The sequence below is a fragment of the Chenopodium album genome, chromosome 8 (assembly GCF_948465745.1).
Source record: "Chenopodium album chromosome 8, dcCheAlbu1.1, whole genome shotgun sequence".
In the NCBI taxonomy this organism is placed as follows: Eukaryota; Viridiplantae; Streptophyta; class Magnoliopsida; order Caryophyllales; family Amaranthaceae; genus Chenopodium; species Chenopodium album.
In genome coordinates, this window is record NC_137841.1 from 50,921,381 (window position 1) to 50,944,774 (window position 23,394).

The 23,394-nt window shown below is 39.7% G+C and overlaps 1 protein-coding gene and 1 long non-coding RNA gene across 2 annotated transcripts; one reads left to right on the forward strand and one right to left on the reverse strand.

Annotated features, from left to right (window-relative positions):
* Window positions 1-4,793: 4,793 nt before the first annotated feature.
* Window positions 4,794-6,587, reverse strand: LOC145556112 (uncharacterized). The gene is made up of 3 exons (XR_014091747.1): window positions 6,140-6,587; window positions 5,118-5,210; window positions 4,794-5,000 (listed from the first exon to the last, which is right to left on the reverse strand). It is a non-coding gene; the product is annotated as an uncharacterized LOC145556112 (long non-coding RNA).
* A 16,144-nt stretch (window positions 6,588-22,731) lies between these two features.
* Window positions 22,732-23,058, forward strand: LOC145643025 (uncharacterized). The gene has a single exon (XM_081694189.1). It carries the CDS (start codon window positions 22,732-22,734, stop codon window positions 23,056-23,058), a length of 327 nt encoding a protein of 108 aa, XP_081550315.1.
* The last annotated feature ends 336 nt before the right edge of the window (window positions 23,059-23,394 follow it).

The following is a 23,394-nucleotide window of genomic DNA, read 5'->3' on the forward strand; positions in this document are numbered from 1 at the left end:
TTTCTAATAATTCTGAACCCTCTATCGAATAATACACTTGTTTAAAGGACACCATTCTTTTCACGAAGACCCCTATTTATAGGCGTAGGAATCCAGGTTTAGGGTTTTATAACCGCTTTGTCAGGTGGCGCGCGCAACTCTTTGAGTCACGCAGGGTGCCGCGCGCATCTCAATGACTTAATGAGTTGCACTCGGTGCGGTTTGCATTATGCGAAAACGCGTTTTTAAAACTTCCATTTATTTTGATTTCGATATCCGATTAAGGCGTGTGAGATCTCATTGGAAATCTCTGAATGTCTACTTTCCAATTCCATTTTAATTTTGTTAAAATATATTATGGATTAAAAGATATGGCCATTGGAGTGCAAGGGTGTCGTGTTTTAAGGCCTGATTTAGAGGTTTTGATCATAACTTCTTCGTTTTAACTCGGAATTGGGATTATTATATACCGTTGGAAAGTTCTTTGAAAGGGGTATCCTTCTTTATTGGTATTTCATAAAAATTTGATGGTTGGTTATCTGATTTGATCGGTTTTTAACAATGTAAGATACATTAGATCCAATCATTGCATTTGACACATTTGGGTCAGTTATTAATCAAGTTTAAACATATATGAGCACCACTTAGGCATAATTAGTAATCGGATAAGGCTCTAAGATAACTTAGTCTCAAGTATGAGTTTTAATTTACTTCATAATGTATTTCATAGTCCATAAACACTTTAACTTTTATCTAGCATGAAGAACTGATTTTTGTAACATCATCACACTTCTTGTCGGAAAAGTGGCCAAAAGTAGGTGTCTAAAGTTAGCCCCCACTTTGATTGAGTCTAGAATAGACGATGATCAAAGTAGCCAAGGAAATAAATCCGACTCTCATTTTGCGAAGTTCCATAACAATAAGGAATCTATCAATAGTGTTGAGAATGTCGAAACTATCATCGATACACTTAAGCACGGTGGCGTCGAAAGAGAAAAAAGCTAGAGAAAAAGAGTCTCCAACAAGTTTTAGGAACTTATAAACCGTTCACAAGTTGAAGGTTACACCTGTTCACGATCCATGAGATCGCTAACTCTATAGTGGTCTGGAACCATGACTTGATATTCGGGGATGAAGGTACCCTAAAAGCTATCTCCTATAAGTCAAGCTAGGGTTCACTAAGAATGGCTAACAAGGAAAATCACAATCAATTCAACCAATTAAAGCAATTCTCAAATCAAGGGTTCATGTCATTGAAATTTGCTATGCAATCCAGATTAACAATCTAGGTTGACCATTCCTAATCAAATTAATCACATGCACAACTATGTCAACTAAAATAATTGCAACAACCTAATCAACTAAGAATCATCAACTAGCTAAAATCATCAATCAAACATGTGTCCCCTTCTCCCTAGCTACTAATCTAGTCACAAATCATAATGGAATTGAAAAAACAAAGCAAATTGTATCACAAACATCATCATTTCAAGCGTAATCAAAGAGAAAATCAAATTCAACAAATTCATAAACCAAAGATCAACAATCAAATCAAACATTAAAGAATTAAAGGAAAAAACAAGCAAAATTAAATTCAAAGAAAGAAATTCTCACAAATTTTCATTGATTGAAGATGAAATCCAAACTAAAAATGTAATTTGCAGTACAAAACAAGGAATCTAAAGTTTCTCTCTCTATTAAATTTGGAAATAAGTCTCAAGTACAAATGAAATCGTCATCCCCCTAAAAAAGGAAAAGTCAAGGGATTTATATGGTAAATCGATCGTAGAGGCTCGTAGTAGGGCCGTGCGTAGGGGTGAGCAAACCGGGTACCCGGTCAAAATTTTAGGACCCGGATTTGGAATTGGTTGGAACCGGGTCCTAAAATTCGGATCCGGAATTGAAATTGGTTCAACCAGGTCCTTAAATTTGAGAATTGGTATTGGAACCACCGGGTACCGGTTTCGGTTTCGGGTACCCACTTATGCATTTAATTGTTAAAATATAATAAAATTTATAATTCTTGTTTTAGTTCGGTTCATTTTTAGCGTTTAATACTTATATTTATATATGCATTAAGTTATTTGTATTTATGTTAGGTATTAATAATACTTTTTTAATTTACAATTTAGATACATTCAACATATTTTTATTATTTAAAATTTATTTAGTTTAGCACATATTAGGTAACCGAGTACCTAACCGGTTCCGGTTCCAAAAAGTTGAGAATTGGAATTGGAATTGGTTATAACCAGGTCCTTAATTTATTACCCGGAATTGGAACCACCGGTTCCAATTCCGATTCTGGACCCGCCGGATCCTAACCGGTTTCAGTTCCGATTCCGGGTACCCGGAATTTTTGCTCACCCTTAGCCGTGCGCATGCACCATAGGCCTGTGCGCGCACACGCACACTGCGCGTGCGCTCCCTGGCTGTGGTGATGCGACATGCACGGCTCCTCTTGCTCGCTCGTAGATCCTTGTGCAAAGTTTTGCTCCTAGCAGTCTCATGCATCCCTATCGTCGGTGCTCTTGTAATGACGCCCGCGAGGAGGGCAGCCCTTGATCTTCAAAAATTTGCGCGTTCATGACCTAGAATCAATGAGAACGCAACCGTGAGAGCGTAAAAAATAAAACTTTGAAACTTCATTAACTAAAATTCAAGTAAAAGTAAGAGAGAAAGAAAAATGAATAGAAACTTAACTAAAATAGCTAAATAAGAACAAAAATCATGAAAAAAACTCATAAAAGAGTATGAAAAAACAAAATGAGTTATAAAAATGGAAAATAAAAGAAAACTAGAAAGATTACATGAAAATAAAGCAAGAAAATATAGAAAAAGGAATTAAAAGCTACTCTATTAAGAGCCATAAATGACGCTCATCAAATTGCCCCAAGAAAGACTTTTTCTCGTCCTCGAGCAAAATAAGATCAAACCTAAGGAATGATGATGACATTATTTAAGCAAAGCAAGAAACAAGAAAACTAGAGAAGATGAGAATGTACACTAATTCAATTTCGTAGGAATCACGGTCAATTTTAGCAATGGCACATTCCGAGATATCTAAGCTAGGTTGATTGAAACATAAAACATGCTAAGCATAAAGAACTATCAAGACACGATTACCTTTCATCTCAAAACATTTTTAGCATATTCTCCCAATTAGCTTCTAATCTACCTTTAGTAGGCATTTTAATGGTTCCTCGATGGAACCTGAAAAAGAAAGAGATTTAAGGCTACTCAACGCCTCAACTATTGCATACAGCTCTGTAAGCGTGACCTACATCTCCCTCCACCAACTTGTGACTTAACCATAAAGGTCAAAAGGTCTTGGAAAGGGTTGTAATGTATGAGCGAAAAGGGTGAGGGTAGGCTAAAATTTGAAATTTGGTGGTATACCTAATTCGTAAAGCAAAGATTGGCCAAATCTCAACACCAATTCCAAGTAATCACCAAAGAAAAACACAACACCCCCAAGCTTATTCAAACACTAGTTGAAAAAAAGCCATCCGTAACGGGAAAAAACCACCTATCTATAACGGGCAACGACCGTTACGTTTGCGGGCGTTACGGATAGAAAAAGATATTTGTAACGGACACTTGTCTGTTACAAATAAGTAGTTATTCGTAACGGGCACATGTTTTGCCTGTTACAAGTAACTACTTATTTGTACTACTTATTTGTAACGGGCATTTCAAATGTTCGTTACCAATGACCCCTTATTTGTAACGGGCATTTCAAATGTTCGTTACAAATAACGGGGTTATTTGTAACGGGCTCAGTTTTTCCCGTTACAAATACTTTGTGATCCAATTAAAAAAATAAATCAAGCACGTGCCAGACCAACAATCATAGATCATTATTATGAGAACTATTTTTTTTAAAAAAATAAAAACCATAAGAATAATATTTATACACATATAATCATAACCTAAAAGAAAAAACCAAAACTAAAGAAAAGAGTACAAGAAATTTTCAGTGGTAACAATAATAACACATTGTATACAAGGAAAATAACATGTATAATTTGAACACTTTGGGTTTGGAACCTCTTTCTTTGCAAGTGTACTGGAAACACGGCTTTACATTTGATTCCAACCCCTTGTAATTCAGACTTGTTCCACCTTGGTTTGGAATCTTTATCTGGATTATGAAAGAGCCTAATGCTCTATGTTGAGCCCTTCTTGATCAGGTTCATTTTTCCCGTCTTCGGGGGTAGTTTTAGATTGTATAAATTACTGTGCATCTTTATTTCAGAGTACTTTGCTTGTGCCTTAATATGTTCTAACTCAGAGCAACAACAACCAAATCACTTTAACATCAATCAATTTCAAATTTACATGTGCTTGCAGAGTTCCATTAAAATTTCTTCTAGCATTAAGCCTAAAAAAATCCAAACATTCATTAAAATTTCTTTAATGAAGCATTATATATAATTTTTTCAGTAACAGTAACCAAAAAATTATTAGAATCATAGAGGTAGTGCTAGAATGTCTCAAAACCCTCTCCATATTCAGCTCCAATTGCCTGAATATCCAAATTTATTGCTTCAATTTAACAGATTACATAATTCATACAAAGTATATGCACACATAACTACAAATCATAGGAATATAAACACTTTCAAATAATTAAAGTAACCCAATCAAATAGCTAAAAAATATATTAACTTTCATAAATCAAGAAACCCCTTCTGAGATTTTTCAAACTAACTCAAAAACCTCAATTTTTCTAAATTTAATCCAAACCCACTTATAACTATAAATTAATTTCTCAAATATAACTCAAAAAATTATATAAAATACTTCTAGCATCCAAACAAATGCAAAAAGCCTAGATTAAAAGCTAAATGTTATTCATTACAAAAAGATAAGACAAGGAAGCTTATGAAAATTATATTAAGGCTTTGTCTGAAGCAACAGCCAACGGTGTATCATGTGGGCAATCTTCCATCCAGATCAAGTCGTCATCGAAGGAGAGGGCAAGTCTTGAAATAGAGTGGGCCACTTTATTACAACATCTATTAGCAAAGCAAAAAGAACACGAAATAAAAGAACTAGCCAGAGCATTAATATCATTTACAATCATTTGTGTGGCAGATAACAAAGCATACAAGAATAAGGACTTGATCTTTTACCAAAGCAATTGCTTTCGTCATATCTTTAACCTAAACAATTCCCACCATGGCGAAAAGGTTGAAAATTGCCTCGTATCCATACACGAATAAGTTCTGCAATAATATCAAATTTGAGGTAAAAATAAGTATCAAAGTATTGTATTAGTAACATTGCTGAATGTCAAGGAATCAATTTCCCCGAGGTAAAGCATTCAATATGTTATCATATTTCTCAAGGAGAATAACTATGCTATCACATGTGGTATGTAACATGCTCATATATCTCTAAAGTGTAACACTAACAAAGTTAAATATATTTCTATTACACACAACAAATCACTACTTTTGAAATTTCATAATATCATCCAAATTGAGTTCAGGACAGTGGCTCAAGTAGATAAGTTAATAGAAAAGGAAAGTTAGATTTTAACCAGATTAAAATAGAACTTAAATAGATTTGTAAACCGGTTAAAGGTGGGCATGGGCAGTGAGTCCGGCACGATTCCAGCACGGCCCGGCACGGCGGCCCACTTGTGGGCCGTGGGCCGTGCCGTGAACACAAATCTTGAAATTTGGCACGGCACGGCACGGGCACGATCGTCGGCACGCCAGCACGGCCAGTCGGCACGACCCGCCGACACGTTAATTTTGTAATATATATATCGATTTTGTATAAAATACATATTTTTTAAAATAAAAAAAATTAAAAAACTGTGGTGGCCCGCGGCATGGCCCGCCAAGCACGTGTGCCGTGCCGTGCTGTGGGCTACGGTGTGCCAAAACTTGGCACGGCACGGCCCGCCACCAAGCCAGCATGGCACGGCACGACACGAGCCCCACCCCGGCAAAACCAAGCACGGCCCGCGACGGCACGACACGATGCCCATCTTTCACTAAACCCAATAACTATTTCAAATACTAAGTGCATCATCATCATCAACGAACAAATCACAATTTAAAATTCCAGAATAATTAACAAAATTAAAAAGTACATCTAGTAATTAAAAAAAAAAATCAAATCTAGAAATAAGTAAAGGACTAACATAGATAGGAAGGCTAGTAAACTCATCCTCGCTTATCTTCAACAATCCTCTATCTGAAGAACACGAATGAAACACAAAGAGTTGAGTTTGAATCCGAAAACCCTAGAAAAAAGTGAGAAGTTAATAGAGAGTTAAGTACATTGAATAGTAAAGTAGGCGGCATGAGAGAGAAAATTACTATAACTCTATAAGTATGTATCTTATCTCTAATTGCTTTTCGGTTTGGTACTCATGTGCAGAGGACGATACAAGCATTCCTACAAGTGTCAAATTGCCCATCCTTATAGCTTTTCATCAGCACATATATGATCGTGACTGGCATTTTCCTGTGAGTAAACTGTGTATTTCTCAGCTTCTCTTCCGCTGTCCAAACTTTTTTCTTGTTATTCACAAATGACCTAGCATTCAAACTGTGATTTTGGATATTGTTTGTTCAATGTTTATCTTCTACTCCCTCCGTCCTATAATTATAGGCAAATATATCATTTTGGGTGTCTCAAAATGTTTGATCTATTAGGGGAATCTTTCTATTTTTGGACTATATTTTTTGACAATAATACCCTCATTTTAGTTTTTAAATGACGAATCTATCCTCATTATAGGCTGAATTGGAATATTATTTTTGGGGATAAGTGTACTTTCGTCTCTTTTTCGGAGTACTTTTAATACCCTATAATTAATACTTTGTACTCCCTTTTTCTCTCATTTTCTACTCCTTTTCTCTGAAAATTTTCTCTCTCCATTAAGTTTCTGGGTTCTTCCACCACATTCTCTCTCTCCTCTCTTCTTCATCCTCCGCCACTCCCTCTCCTTAATTCTCATGGCTTGTTGCTTCAAATCTCACGAAATTTACATGATTCCCTCTTAAATAGTCCCCTTTACAAAAGCCCCATGTTGATTTTGCGCAAATTGCTTCGCTTTGTCGTAGATCTGAAATTGTCGGAGTCACTCTTCATTTTCTCTCTCCTAAAAAACCATCAGATCTAGGGTTAGCTTGCTCAATTGTTACTGACAACTCATTCCCTCGATTATTTTGAGGTAATTTTCGAAAATCTTAAGCAATTTCTTTGCAAAAATTGAGTTTCTTTCTTCAATATATTTTCAACAACATGTCTAAGATTATTCCAAATAAAACTCATAAAAGGTAATTATCAATCCTAATCACATTAGGATTTAAAAGAACCTTCTAGAAGATTATAATCAATCCTAATTGCATTAGGAATGATAATTCATAATAGGCCCTCCTCTAGATCATTGGGCAGCATATAAAGATTAAACCGGGCCCAGTCTAGTAATTTGGCCATAACTTCCTCATTATTCATCGGAATTGGGCTTATAATATATCGTTGGAAAGGTATTTTCGAGCCCTATATAACTACACTATTATTGGACCCTTATCATGGACCAAACTAAATCTGGATTGACTCTTTTCATAAAATAGAGTAGGTTTTCATAAAACAAAAAGAGTGATTTTTAGTAAAAACTAACCGCAACAGTAGACTTCCCACACTTTCACTTCATTCGATTATGATTCGACGCAAAAGGTATTCATCACTGGAATTTGTTTTGGGGAGACATAAATGGGTGTCTACAGGTATTGATTTCATGGGACCATTCCCTACTTCTTATGGAAATCAATACATCCTTGTGGCGGTTGATTACGTCTCAAAATGGATTGAGGCCATTGCCTCCCCAACTAATGACCACAAGGTAGTTATAAAATTGTTCAAGAAAGTCATATTACCAAGATTCGGATTTCATATAGATGTGGTAAGTGACAACGGTTCACATTTTTTTCATAGTGCTTTTCAAACGATGCTAAGAAAGCACGGGGTTAACCAAAGGTTCAACCTTACCTATCATCCACAAACAAGTGGACAAGCTGAACTGTCCAATCGTTAAATCAAGTTAATACTTGAGAATACGGTTGCATGAAATAGGAAAAATTTGTCGGAAAAACTTGGTGATGCCCTATGGGCATATAGAACGACCTACAAAACCCCTATCGGCACAACTCCATATTGTCTAGTGTATGAAAAATCTTGTCATCTTCCTGTGGAACATGAACACTGAACTCAATGGGCAATAAAGAAGATTAACTTTGACTTGGCTAGTGCGGGAGAGAAAAGATTGCTTGATTTACATGAACTTGAACAGCTAAGATTGGAGACCTATGAGTGTGCTAGCAACTACAAGAATCGTACAAAGGATTGCTTAAAGGAAATAAGGTACTCCTCAACAACTCTAGGATGAAATTGTTTCCGATGAAATTGTTTCCCGGGAAACTTTTATCAAGGTGGAGTGGTCCTTTTGTTCTCAAAGAGGTGTTTCCTCATGGAATTGTGGAAGTTTGGGTTTTGGATGGAATAAGATATTTTAAGGTAAATGGGCATTGCCTCAAGCTTTACTATGAGGGTGCTCATGTCGGCTTGGTTGAATCAATAAAAATGTAATCATACCTTCTGAATGTGGAGGTCGTCAAGATATTAACATTAATGAAGCGCTTCCGGGAGGCAACCCGAGCAAAAAAAAAAAAAATGACAAGAGATAGAGAATGAGAAATAAAAAAAATGAGTGAGTAAGAAAACAGAGAAGAGTGATGGTGATATTTTATTTTGGCTAACATTTTGGTTTAATTTTAATCTTGTGATTTTGATGTAGGAACTTGGGGCTAAAGGAAACAAAGAAAAAGAAGCTAAAAAGCTTTAAGCAGCTGGGAGCGAGCACTCCACCATGACTGCACGCCCGCTCTTAGTTCTATACATAAATCATAAGGCTTACAGACTACGAGGATCAGACGCTCCTCTTGCAAGTACACCCGCTCCTCACAGGGTCTCGTTTTAAAACCAAACAAAATGTTTGGTGAAGTATTGGAGCGGGCGCTCCAAAGTTGAAGCACACCCACTCCTCACAGAGCAAGGATAGGAGCGCCCCCTCCAAGGACCATGCACGCCCGCTCCTCACAAGGTGAGGTTTTTAAAGAAAACAGGAAGATTTGAGAAGATTTGGAGCGAGCGCTCCAAAGACCATGCACGCCCGCTCCTCACAGGTGAAGGAAGTCAGATTCAAAATCAAAGATAGGAGTAGGCGCTTCGAGTGTTCAGCACGCCCGCTCCGTCGTGGAAAGGAAAAACAGAACCCAAGAACATGAGAAGGAGCGGGCGCTCAAACACACCTACACGCCCGCTCCTCGCAAATGCCGTAGCCAAAATATAATTTAGAGCGAGCGCTCCTCTCACCCTGCACACCCGCTCCTCACAGGAATTCTGAAACAAAATTCGACCATTAGGTCTGGAGCGGGCACTCCTCACCCTGCACGCCCGCTCCGACCTGTTCGGGTAAAAAAAAAACAGAGATTCTTTCTCTTTCCTTTATCTTGTTTCACCCTTTTCACCACTCATTTTCACATTCTTATTCTGTCTCTTCTACACCCATATACTTCTCACTCTAAAAACCCTTATTCCCAAACTTCTCTCTTCAATTTCATCATCAAATCCCCATTTTCTTCACTAAAAATTCAAAAATCCTCTATCTCAGGGGACGGCCTTTAAGTCATGAAGCCAAGGGCGTCCCAACATTAGATTGAATTAAGCTTTAATGTCTACTACTTGGGAAAGTAGTAGCATGTTCTATTGCTCCCGCCGTTACATTCATGGAGATTTTACCAAGAGCTTGACGATGAGTGTTGTCGTAGGCCTTTATTCCTTGTGTAGACGGAGTTAAATCTTCATCACTTATGCCTAGCATCCTTGCAGTTCTAAGTGGACAGACGTTGATGGCCGATCCATTGTCTACAAGAGTCATAGGGACATTCATTCTCTTGCAAACTACCGTGAGGTTTACTGCCTTGTAATGTTTGTCACCTTCCGGAGGTAAATCCTTGTCAGAAAAAGTGATCAAATTAATTGGACTAGGAAGATCACTCGTGAGGAAGTTGGCCAGCCCCTCAGGAGTGGTGTCAGAATCTATCCTTATTTTGTCCAAGGCATTCATTACAACCAACCTATGCTCTTGAGATGTCGCAAAAAGTTTCCATACGTTCATTTCAACTTTTGTTTTCTTAAACTACTTGACGATATCGTTATCTTCAATGTTAGGTATGGGAACTTGTTGTATGGTTGGCATGGGTTGTGTTGAAACGGGAGGTTGCATTCTCCCGGATCTTGTGAGGACGTCTATCGATGAGTCTTCCTCAGCCCAAAAGTCATCCATGGCGTATGACATAGACGGTGGAGATCCTACTATATCTTTTAAGTAGACATCTTCTTCATCACTATCCCAAACTCCATTAATGGTTGCATCATCTTCTTGTGGAACTTCGACTAGTTTCTTTTCATCAATCATTTTCTGAAATAAATCCTTAAATTTAAAACAGTTTTCGATAGTGTAACCCCCTGATTGATGATACTGACAGTAATATCTATCTGTCCTTTTCAATGATTCGAATGGTCTCGGTTCGAGAGGTTTGATCTCGCCACTCTCGGAGAGCATTTCGAACATTTGTACATATGGGATCCCAATTATAGTGTAGATTCTATTACTCTTCTTGGGTTTTTTAGTGACTTGTAAAGGAAAACGCTTTGCCTCATAAGTCGTTCCCATGGGTGTGAATTCTCACTTAGGTACGTCTTTCGGGAGTGGAATCTCGTCATATTTCTGCTGAAGTTCCTTTATAGCCTTGAGAGCTTCACGTAGCAAATACAATCCTTCCATCATAGACAGCATGAGCAATTGTATATCTTCTTTACTTGCCGGTTCTGGAAGGCTATCCATGGCGTCGAAGAAGATCTCCTCATCTTCTTTAATGGCATGGATTTCTTTGACAGGTTTAATGAGAGACGAGGGGTCAACCTCGTTTTCCTCATCAGAGATAGCCAAGGCATGAGCGAGAGGTGCATTATCAATGCTTGGCTTCTTACTGGCAGGGGGCAATGGCCCCTTGTTGTTGTCGATTAAATCTTGAATAGCTTCCTTAAGCTTCCAACATTTTTCGGTGAGATGGCCCCAACCTTGGTTGTACTTACAGTGTGCATTGGGGTTCCAATTAGCCGACCTCTTTTCGACTGGTTGGGTCCCCAAATGGTCCAATAGGAGTATAAGACCTGTTTTGGGTGTTTTTGTCCCTCGGGAGAGTTACAACACGAAGTCTGATCCGGATGAGCTGTACCTGCAAAATAACGGAGACTCCGGGTGGTTGGAGCTCCGCCTCCGACGGTCAAGTTAGTAACTTGAAAAGGAATAAAGAGGACGAAAGTTTAGGTGGGTATCTGCTCGGATTCCAAGCACAGGTCTTTCTCTGATGTGAGAGAATGCAAGTGTAATAAATGGTAAAAGGTGCCCTCAAAACGACGGACATCTCCCTATTTATAGGGTCTTTGGGATTTGTGCCCCTGATTAGGTCACTGAACCCTAATAATTGGTCGGCTGCGCCACATTGCGGCTTTCTCGGGATTTGGACCTGAAGGCCGCCTTTTTCCCTTAATTTCTGGAATGACACGGTTCAAGCAGGGATTGGTCCACTTTGGGCCATCCTGAGGCTGACACGTGTCATCCTTTGATTGGACCACGTGGCGGGGTAAAATGTTTTAGGTGTTTTTGTCCCTCGGGAGAGTTACAACACGAAGTCTGATCCGGCTGAGCTATACCAGCAAAATAACGGAGACTCCGGGTGGTTGGAGCTACGCCTCCGACGGTCAAGTTAGTAACTTGAAAAGGAATAAAGAGGACTGAAATTTAGGTGGGTATCTGCTCAGATTCCAAGCTCAGGTCTTTCTCTGATGTGAGAGAATGCAAGTGTAATAAATGGTAAAAGGTGCCCTCAAAACGAGGGACATCTCCCTATTTATAGGGTCTTTGGGATTTGTGCCCCTGATTAGGTCACTGAACCCTAATCATTGGTGGGCTGCGCCGCATTGCGGCTTTCTCGGGATTTGGGCCTGAAGGCCGCCTTTTTCCCTTAATTTCTGGAATGATACGCGTCAAGAAGGGATTGGTCCACTTTGGGCCATCCTGAGGCTGACACGTGTCATCCTCTGATTGGACCATGTGGCGGGGTAAAATTACCCTGAACAAGACCTTTTGCATTTAATCGATCAAATGCGGTGTCATAACTCATGCTAATAGGACTTCACCTAAATTAAAAGTGCTAACGTTGTTTGAGTGGGTGGTTTTGGAAGAAGAAGGATTGTCGTACTTCTTTCCTTTGCAGCCACTATTGGAGTTATTGTTGGCAGCTTTTAACTTTGCCAGGTCGTCTTCAATATTGATTCCAATGTCATAGACGACCTTGAAGGTATGGAGATTGTTTTGATACTTGAGATGCTTGGAGTATTTTTCTTGAAGGTTTTTGATGAATAACCTTACAAACTCTTTTTCACTTGGTACCTCAATCATCTTAGCCGAGGTTTCTCTCCATTTGTTAAAGAAAGAGGTGAAGCCTTCGTTCTCTTTCTGCTTGAGGCCGGATTTCAAGTTCCCTATGGTCAGTCTCAACTTGAATGTTGCACTTGTATCTATCGACGAAAGTGTTTGCTATGGACTCCCAGGTGGAGGTCTTTTCTTTTTCGAGAGAAAATAACCATTGTTGGCAAACGGTCTCGAGAGATAGTGAGAACAGAGAGGGGAAAACCTTCTTATCGATACTCTTACTACTCATTATTGTCTCGAAGGCTCTTAAATGAAAATAAGGGTTGTCGGTTGCTTTGAATTTCAGGATGTCGTTGGCATTGAACTTCTGCGGAAGAAGATCTTTGTCAACCGAGACTCCTTGTGAACTAATCCCTTGAAACTTGTAGTCGCTAGAGAGCTTGCTTAGATTCTCTTGCATGAGGTCCATCTGTTGTTTCTTCACGGGATCATCAATCTTAAGTGTGAGGAGCTTCAGTGTCGCAGTCACGGTAACTAATTGGTTCCTAAGCTCATTGACTTCCTTTTGTGTTGCCATTATTTTCCTAGCTTTCCTCTTACGAGCTATGGGTTTGTCGAAATGGAGGAGCATTTAGTTGGAAGAGTGCAAAGCAAAGCACAACCGCTGATTCTACAACAGAAGCCGAGTACTTGGCAGCGTCTGAGGTGCCAAGGAGGCAGTTTGGATTCGCAAGTTCATTGATGAACTTGGTGTTGTACCCTCCAACAAGGGTCTAATATACCTCTACTGTGACAACAATGGAGCTATTGCTCAGGCTAGAGAGCCACGAGAACATCAGAAGGTCAAACATGTCAAGAGTCGATTTCACATGATTCGATAATGGAAGACAGAGGGTGAAATCAGAATTTGCAAAGTGGGAATGGATGACAATGTAGCCGATCCACTTACTAAACCCTTGTCTCAAGTGAAGCACAACAAACACATTGAGGCAATGGGAATCAAGAATGTCGCGAACTGGCTTTGATTTCCATATTATAGTGTTTTAATTAAATTTTAGACAATGTTAATGTAAAGCACTATGATGAACCATTCAGTTTTGGGAGTAATTAAAATTTTTCATGTAATTTAATTCACTCCGTCTCTATTTAATTGTGGTTTAGAATTAAATAATGAGTCCATTCGATTTTAATAAATATTCAAAATAGGGTATCGAGTCAATGGCTTGGATAAAGAAACACCTATTAAGAGAACATTGAATATTTTAATCGAAAATTATCCCTAATCAAGGTCATATTTTTTGTGGACGATTAATGACCATTAGAGATTAGTGTGTAGTATGATTTATAGCACTGTTTCTTATGCTATGAGGATATAAATCATTTGCACAGGTATTGGTTTAGAACCATACTGGATCGACATATGAGAATACTTTAAGAGATTTAAAATCGTTATAAGTATTTTTCTCATTATTACTATCGGAACTCTTTTCCTTGACCATGAGTAGTGGGAGGTCTCTTGTTTGAGTACTAGTCCGCTTTGGTATCCGCCAAACGTCTGCCGTAACTGGGAATTATAACGACAGATATCGGGCAGCTAGGTCCTCTTAGTAAGAGAAGCTACATTACAAGACTGGAAATGTCCCCCTACTAACAATAGGGAACATGTCTTGTTGTTTACAAGGCCTCTTGAAGAGCGAGATTGTGAAAATGCATGGCCGTGCTCAGATGGATTTTAGAAATCATCTGCTTATTGACAGTCAAATTCGGATTTCGAGAAACAATACAGGACGTAATAGAGATGACGAGTAACCTTACTCTGTAGTTCATTAAGAGACATGAAGAGACATAGGAAAGGGGCTATACACTAAATGCACACTTGTCAGGAAGGACAGGTGGGAGATTGAAAGGAATGGTGTGCTTCGAACAAGTGTATTATTCTCATAGCGGGTTCAGAATTATTAGAAAGCTAATATATTCAGTAAGGTCAAGTGATCGGAATGCCTGGGTGGAGGCCGCTTCCGATCAGTAATATTAATATAATTAATATTACAGCTTTATCTTGACTGAACCCTTCGGGTCACACCCAAGCAAAATATACGAACCGATTCGACGAATTAATTCGGAAGAAATAAATTCGTCACCCGAGTGTTAAATATTTAGACATCGGTAATTCGAGCTTGGAACGTCGAAACCGATCGTCGGAAGTCGAGTCCAAAATAATAAAAAGACGAGACGCGCAAAATTATAATAAATCGACCATATTCCCAAAATACCCCTAGCATCGGAATGGCCCGAGCATCCGAATGCTAGGGTCAAAAATGTCCAAGCATAGGTGGCTAGCAAGCGCACCAAGCCGAGCCTAGCATGGCTGGCTAGGTGCGTGCTAGCGCACCGTGGTAGAAGCCACGCGCAGCAACAGCTAGTAGCCGCGTGCATGTAATGCGTGCAGCAGCTAGCTGCCGCAAGCTAGGCGTGCTAGCAGCGCACGCACTAGCAGCCACGCTCAGCAGCAAGCGCGCACCAAGTGCGTGGCTTGCGCGCACAGCAGCAGCCCGCATCTTGGTGCGGGGTTGGGCTCGGGCTGGGCTCGTGGCTGGGCCATAGGGCCGATAACTATGGGGAAGCTTGAGGAATATAGGAGCAAGTGGGTAAGGACATGTGGCACAAGGAGAGTATTGAGTGAGGAGCAAGTATGGTCCCCTACTCTCCATGTGGTCCTCACCAACCCATTTCACATGGTAATGCCACTTGTATATTTATTATTAGTTTGCAATTTTAATTTAATGTAGCTTTAAATTAATTTGTGGAATTTCATGATCCCACATTGATGGGATAGAAATTCCCACTCATACTTTCCTCTATAAATACCAACCTTGGGATTTGGAGTAAAGTGCTTGAGTGGGAGTTAGAAAGAGCATTCCATATTTTGGGAAAAACTCTTAAACTCCATTAACACTTGGGTTTTGGTCGGACCTTGCTAACTCCATGGTAGCGGACCTAAAAAGTCGTGTTCGTCCTTTGTGGGTGGATACCGTTGGAGGCACGACATTTGCGGTGCTCAAGGCTTTCAAGTAAGATCCCGTTTTGAGAGGGCGAAGCTCGCTTCAAGGGTATGATTCGTTCTTCCTTTTCTTGTGTTTATTTATTTATGCTTTATGGTTTTATTAAGTATGAGTGGTTCCTTGGGTCGGGGTTGTTTCCGCGGTGAGTCGGACTCACCAAACCCCAACAAGTGGAACTAAGGAGGTCCCTAAGGAGGTCTTGGTAGAGGATGAGAGAAATGGTGCATCTTTGAGTGAGGTTGTGATTGAGACACCTAGAGAGGTGAGAGTGGAGAAAGAGATTGTGAAACCCAAGCTTCAATATCTAAAAAAATTCATGGGGCATAAGTTGGATGAACAATTTGGAAGATTTATTGACATGCTTAAGCAACTTCATCTTTCTCTACCTTTTACCGAAGTTGTTACCCAAATGCCCAACTATGCAAAATTCCTCAAAGACATTTTGAGTGGTAAGAGATCTTGTGATGTGGTGAAGAAGGTCAACTTTACCAAGAATTGTAGTGCAATTATAATGAATAAGATGTCACCCAAGTTGAAATGTCCCGGAAACTTCTCTATCCTTTGTGCCATTAACAGGATGCAAATTGATAATGCCTTATGTGAATTAGGAGCTAGTGTTAGATTAATTCCATATTCGGTTTATGAAAGACTTGAGTTAGGGGAACTTATGCCTTCTAAGATCACTTTGCAATTGGCCGACAGGTTGATTAAGATTCCTATGGGGAAGGTTGAGGATGTTCCTTTGAGAGTAGGGAAGTTTGTAATTCCGGTAGATTTTGTGGTGCTTGAAATGGATGAAGATGCTACCATTCCCATTATTCTTGGTAGACCTTTTCTTGCAAAATCGGCTGCTATGATTGTTGTTAAGAGTGCAAAATTTTCACATAAGGTAGGAGAAGAGGTTATTAAATTTGACTTAAATGAAAGCATGAAATATCCATGTTCTTCTCTAGAAAATTGCATGTTGATCGATTCTCTTGATCTTGTTGTATTTTCCATGCATGAGCACTTGCTCACTTCTAATGATCCTCTTGAGAATGTTTTGTTGAATAAGGATAAGACAGGTGCTCCTATTAAGGAAGTGGCAATGTATGAGGATTTGCTAAATGGAAGCATTGAGGAAGTGGATGAGCATATGTTCATGAATATATCAAGCTAAGAAGCTTTGCAAGCAACCACTTCAAAGGAAGGTAAAGGTGTACCAATGGCTGAGCTCAAAACTCTTCCATCACACCTTAAGTATGAATTTTTGGGACCCAACTCTACTTTCCCCGTGATTGTTAGCTCTTCTTTGAGTGAGCACCAAGCTCAAAAGTTAAGTGATGTTTTGAGAAAGCATCAAGGTGCTTTAGGATATACCATTGTACACATCACATAACTCTTGAGAAGGGTACTCTACTATCCATTGAGAGGCAACGAAAGCTACATCCCCAAATAGGAGAGGTAGAGAAGAAGGAGATCACCAAACTTTTAGATGCGGGAATTATATTTCCCATTTCTAATTCTAGGTGGGTTTCTCCCGTTCATGTTATCCCAAAGAATGGAGGTATGACCGTCGTTGAGAATGAGAAAGGTGAGCTCATTCCAACGCGGAAGGTCAATGGAGGATGTGTATAGACTATAGACGTCTAAACACATCCACAAAGAAAGATCATTTCCCCCTTCCTTTCATTGATCAAATGCTTGAGAGACTAACAAGGCACAAGTACTATTGTTTTCTTGATGGTTATTCGGGATTTTTCAAAATTCCTATTCATCCCGATGACCAAGAGAAAACTACTTTTACTTGTACCTATGGTAACTTTTCCTATAGGATAATGCCATTTGGCCTTTGCAACGCTCCCGCCACTTTCCAACGGTGTATGATGAGTATTATTTGAGATATGTTGGAAGAGGAAATGCAGGTGTTTATGGATGACTTTTTCGTAGGTGGGGTTTCCTTTGAGGCTTGCCTTGAAAATCTTGAAAAGTGTTTGGCAAGATGTGAACAAGTGAAATTGGTGTTGGATTGGGAAAAATGTCATTTCATGGTTGAAGAAGGAATAGTACTCGGGTAAAAAATTTCTCACAAAGGCATAGAGGTGGACAAGGCAAAGATTGAGGTTATTTAAAAGTTGCCACCTCCGGTCAATGTGAAGGGTGTAAGGTCATTTTTGGGCCATGCCGGGTTCTATAGAAGATTTATCAAAGACTTTTCCCTCATTGCAAAGTCCCTCAATGATCTTCTTCAAAAAGATGTCGAGTTTGTATTTGATGACAAGTGTATGGAGGCATTCAATAAGTTGAAGAAGGCTCTAATCTCTACTCCTATTGTTCAAGCTCCAAGATGAGATTTACCATTTGAGTTGATGTGTGATGCAAGTGATTCGGCAATAGGAGGTGTCTTGGGTCAAAGAGTTGATAAGAAGCTTCATGTGATCTATTATATTTCCAAGACTCTTAATGGAGCTCCACGGAATTACACTATAACAAAGAAGGAATTCTTGGCTATAGTTCATGCTTTTGAGAAGTTCCGTTGTTATCTATTGGGTTCCAAAACCATAGTCTTCACAGATCATGCGTCTCTCAAATATCTTTTTGCCAAGAAAGAGTCCAAGCCAAGGTTAATCCGATGGGTTCTTGAGTTCCAAACCTTCGACATTGAGATTAGGGTTAAAAGAGGAGCGGAGAATGTTGTGGCGGACCATATTTATTGTCTAAATGATTCTCAAATTCATGATGATGGTTCTCCAATTGAGGATAAGATGCCTGATGATTTCCTATATGCTATTGAAGCAAAGGAGCTCCCATGGTTTGCCGATTTGGTGAATTTCCTTGCATGTGGGGAGTTTCCTCCTTCATTTTCTAAGAATTAAAGGAAGAAGCTTAAGAGAGAGGCAAGGCATTATGTTTGGGATGATCCCATCTTATACAAGTGAGGGGTCAATGGCTTACTTAGACGATGTTTTCCAAATGAAGAGGTGCTTAATGTTTTGAAAATGTGCAGTTCGGATCTAAGCGGAGGCCACATGAGTGTTTCTAAGACCGCCACTAAGGTCCTTCAATGCGGTTTGTGGTGGCCACATCTCTTTAGGGACTCATGGGGTTTTGTGAAGACATTTGATCAATGTAAAAGAGTTTGGAACATCTCCAAGAGAAACGAAATGCCTCAACAACCCATACTAGAGTTGGAGGTATTTAATGTATGGGGTATTGACTTTATGGGGCCTTTTCCTTCATCTTTCAAAAATCAATTTATCCTTGTGGCGGTCGACTACGTGTCTAGTGGGTCGAGGCCATTGCCTCCCCAACTAATGACCACAAGGTTGTTATGAAGTTGTTTAAGAAAATAATCTTTCCAAGATTTGGTGTGCCGAAGGCGGTGATAAGCGACAACGGTTCTAATTTCATTCACCATGCCTTTCAAAACATGTTGAGGAAGCATGGAGTCCATCAAAGATTTGGCCTCCCATATTATCCCCAATCGAGCGGTCAACTGGAAGTCTCTAATCGTCAAATCAAACTCGTACTTGAAAAGACGGTTGCGAGAAATCGAAAAGATTGGTCGGAGAAATTGTATGATGCTCTTTGGGCCTATCGAACGGATTTTAAGACCCCCATGGGTACCATTCCATACCGCCTTGTATATGGCAAGTCATGCCATCTCACGGTTGAGATTGAACACCGTGCTTTGTGGGCAATTAACAAGATAAATTTTGATTTAGCAAGTGCGGGGTAGAAAAGGTGGTTGGACCTTCATGAGCTAGAGGAGCTTCGACTTGATGCTTATGATTGTGCTAGTGCGTACAAGGCTCGTTACAAGGAAACACATGACAAACTTATTGAGAAGAAATATTTTTGTGTTGGTGATAAAGTTCTTCTCTATGATTCAAAAATGAAGTTGTTTCCCGAAAAGCTTATGTCAAGATGGAGCGGTCCCTATTTAGTCAAGAGTATCTTTCCAAGTGGTGTTGTATAGATTTCGATGATGGATTCCTCTTCTTTGTTTAAAGTCAATGGCCATCGCCTCAAAAAGTATTTTGATGGACATTTATTTGCCTTACTTACTCTTTGCTTCTCCGACAACTACCTTGAGTGGGTGGTAATCGTCGAGCTAACGACGTTAAACAAAAGCGCTTACGGGAGGCAACTCGGATTCTAAACCTCTCTTCTCATTTATTTTCTTTCTTTTATTTTTGAGCGCCTCCCACCCCCTACAAATGTGAAGGGGATAAGGAGCTTTCTTGGACACGCAGGTTTTTACCGCCGGTTCATAAAGGATTTATCAAAAATCGCAAACCTGCTCACTCAATTGTTTGTAAAGGATGCCCCTTTTGTGTTTACTAATGATTGTTTTCTAGCATTTTATAGGTTGAAGGAGGCATTGATTTCGGCTCCTGTCATTCAACCCCCTAATTGGGAGCTTCCTTTTGAGCTTATGTGTGATGCTTCGGATTTTGTCGTTGGGTCCGTTCTTGGACAAAGGAAGGATAAGAAGCTCCATACTATCTACTACACTAGAAAAACTTTGGATGATGCACAAAGGAATTACACAACCACGGAAAAGGAGTTTCTAGCCATTGTTCATGCAATTGAGAAGTTTAGGTCATACTTGTTGGAATCTAAAGTCATAGTCTTCACCGACCATGCGGCCTTGTGATCGAGAATTAGATAGTGTCGTTAGTCTACTAACCCTAATCAAATTAACAATTTATAAAACCTAAACTACCCTAATACGAGTATAGGGGTAAGTAAAGGGTCGAACCCAAAAGGACTAAGTGTATCAATCTATGCTAATTAGACTACTAGGAAAGCTTGTGAGGTAAGAGAGGTTCAATTAAACACTACTAAGAGCAAATAACTAAAACTAGGGAAAGTGGAATCCAATTACATCAATACATTCAATAACATCATACAATTAGAAGAAAATGACCTTGATTAGGAACAATTAACACATTTAACTCACTCTCGCACAATTAAGCATGTTAATTATCCTACTAAACTAATTCACTCTCGTGCAACTAGCCTAGCAAAGGTATGGAAGAATTTAGGGCTCTCAACCAACTCACTCTCGCACAATCGATTGAAAACACAATTAAAAGCATAGAATCAATTAGCTAGAAAGATTCTAATACATAAAAGCATCATCCATACACAATAATCAAGAAACAATTCCACACTAATCACAATCAATCATTCAATTTATTAACATGACCTTCATCCATTTCCCTAGAACAAAACCTAAACTAACATGGTGAACAAAAACAAGGAAAACAAGGTAAAATAATAATAAAAGCAAGAATCAACCACTAAACTAATTAATCTACTCAAATAAACAAATAAATAAGCAAAAACAATAATAAATGAAAGCAATAAAGGTGAGAGAAAGTTAGGAAGACTCATTGAATTTATGAGAGGAAAAATCCACAAATTTGCTTCTTCAAAATCCCAAAAACTCCATGAAAAATCCAAGCTTTCTCTCTCTAAACTACTCCTAAACTAGAGAGAGAAACTCCTAATCTAACCCTAAGAGAGAGAAGCTCTCCTAAACTAACTAAGAAAATAGCATAATAGATCCCCCCCTTTTTTACAAAGAGTCCCGTCTATATATATGTGGCTCCACCCAAAAGAAAGAGACTTGGACAACAAGGCGCAAATAAATCGTAAACCCAGTCGTGCGCGCCCGCACATGAGTCCTGTGCGCCCGCACACAATGTGTGTGCGCCCTCTCATCGTAGTGTGCGGCCGCAACTTTGTGGGTACGGGGAAAATAAGCGCGCCCGCACATGAGTCATGCGCGCCCGCGCAAAGGTGTGTGCGCCCGCACAGCGGTCGCGCATAGGGTCGCGCAAACTCTCTGGTTTTGCTCTGTTTCTTCAGTCTGGCTGTGCGGGTTCTAACAGGGCTGCGCGCCCGCACAGCCTCACATGTGCGCCCGCGCATAAGCCGCACAGCACCCCGCACACAACAGATAACTTGGCTTCTTGATATCCTCTTTCTTTCGGCGCATAATTCCTACAAAACCAAAGCATGGAGATCAAAATAAAAACAAAGAAGATAAATTAAATAAATTAAGAAAATAAGCTAAAAACTATTAAAAACCACTTAAATACTCGAAATCAAGATAAAAGACAAGAATAAGTAAATAAAGAAATAAAGGACAAAAAGGGTTAAATTATTGGAAAAATAAGCCGAAAAACGACTCAATAAACACCCTAAAAAGTGGCATAAAAGTCACTTATCACCTTTAAATACCTCTTGTCCAAGAAGGAACCAAAGCCAAGATTGATACGGTGGTTCTTGTTCTTACAAGACTATGACATTGAGATTAGGGACAAGAAGGGTGCCGAAAATGTGGTGGCCGATCATCTTTCACGGTTGCCTATCCTTGTAGGTGATCTTGATAACTTGCAAATCAACGATTCATTCCCGAATGATCAACTATTTGCTATTCTCAAAGCACCGGCACCATGGTTAGCGGACATTGCAAACTACTTGTCTTGCTCTATTCTTCCTCCCGACCTCTCCTATCAACAAAAAAGGAAGTTTCTTCATGATGTTCGCCAATACTTTTGGGACGACCCCTTGCTCTTCAAACAAGGTGTTGATGGCCTTTTTAGAAGGTGTGTCACGGATAATGAAATTGAAGATGTTATCACAATGTGTCACTCCTCACCTTGTGGAGGACATATGAGTGCCAACAAGACCTTGGCGAAAATATTGCAATGCGGTTTCTTTTGTCCAACAATGTTCAAAGATGTGTGGGGTGTGGTGAAAGCTTGTGACCGGTGTCAAAGAACCAGTAATATTTCAAAAAGAAATTAAATGCCTTTGAAAAACATCCTTGAACTTGAAATTTTTTATGTATGGGGCATCGATTTTATGGGGCCTTTCCCGAGCTCTTGTGGGAACAAGTTCATTCTAGTGGCCGTCGATTACGTATCAAAGTGGGTGGAAGCGGTTGCATCTCCTACTAATGATGCTAAGGTTGTGGTCAAGCTCTTCAAAAGAGTAATTTTCCCAAGGTTTGGAGTGCCCCAGGCTGTGATTAGTGATGGAGGTTCACACTTTGCAAAGCGATCCTTTCAAGCTCTCCTTGAGAAATATGGTGTGAGGCACAAGGTGTCATTAGCTTACCACCCCCAAACAAGTGTTCAAGCTAAAATTTCAAACCAGGAGGTAAAAATGATTCTTGAGAAAACGGTGGATAGGTCTAGAAAAGATTGGTCTATAAATCTTGATGATGCTCTATGGGCCTATCGCACCGCGTTCAAAACTCCTATTGGCACCAGACCATACAAGCTTGTTTATGGGAATTCATGCCACTTGCCGGTAGAACTTGAGCATCAGGCTCATTGGGCTATCAAAACATTGAATTTTGACCTTCAAAGCGCTGGTGAGAAGAGGTTGCTTGACCTCCACGCCTTGGAAGAATTAAGAATTGATGCATATGAGAGTGCAAGGATTTACAAAGAAAAGACCAAGGCTTGGCATGACAAGCATATTAGATAAAGGGAGTTTAAGGAAGGTGACAAGGTCCTACTATTCAATTCTCGGTTGAAGTTGTTTCCGGGTAAGCTTAAGTCAAGATGGAGTGGACCTTTCACCGTTAAGAAGGTGTTTCCGTATGGAGCGATAGAAATCTCAAATGACAATGGTGAACCGTTCAAAGTGAATGGCCAAAGGCTTAAGGCATACTTTTACGGTTTTGTGCATGAGGAAGCCAAGGTTGTTCACCTTGATGAGTTTGATGTTCCCTACTCTCATTGATCCCGCAATGTCGTCAAGCTAGTGACGTTAAAGAAGCGCTTCCGGGAGGCAACCCGAGTTTCTCAACTCTCTCTCTCT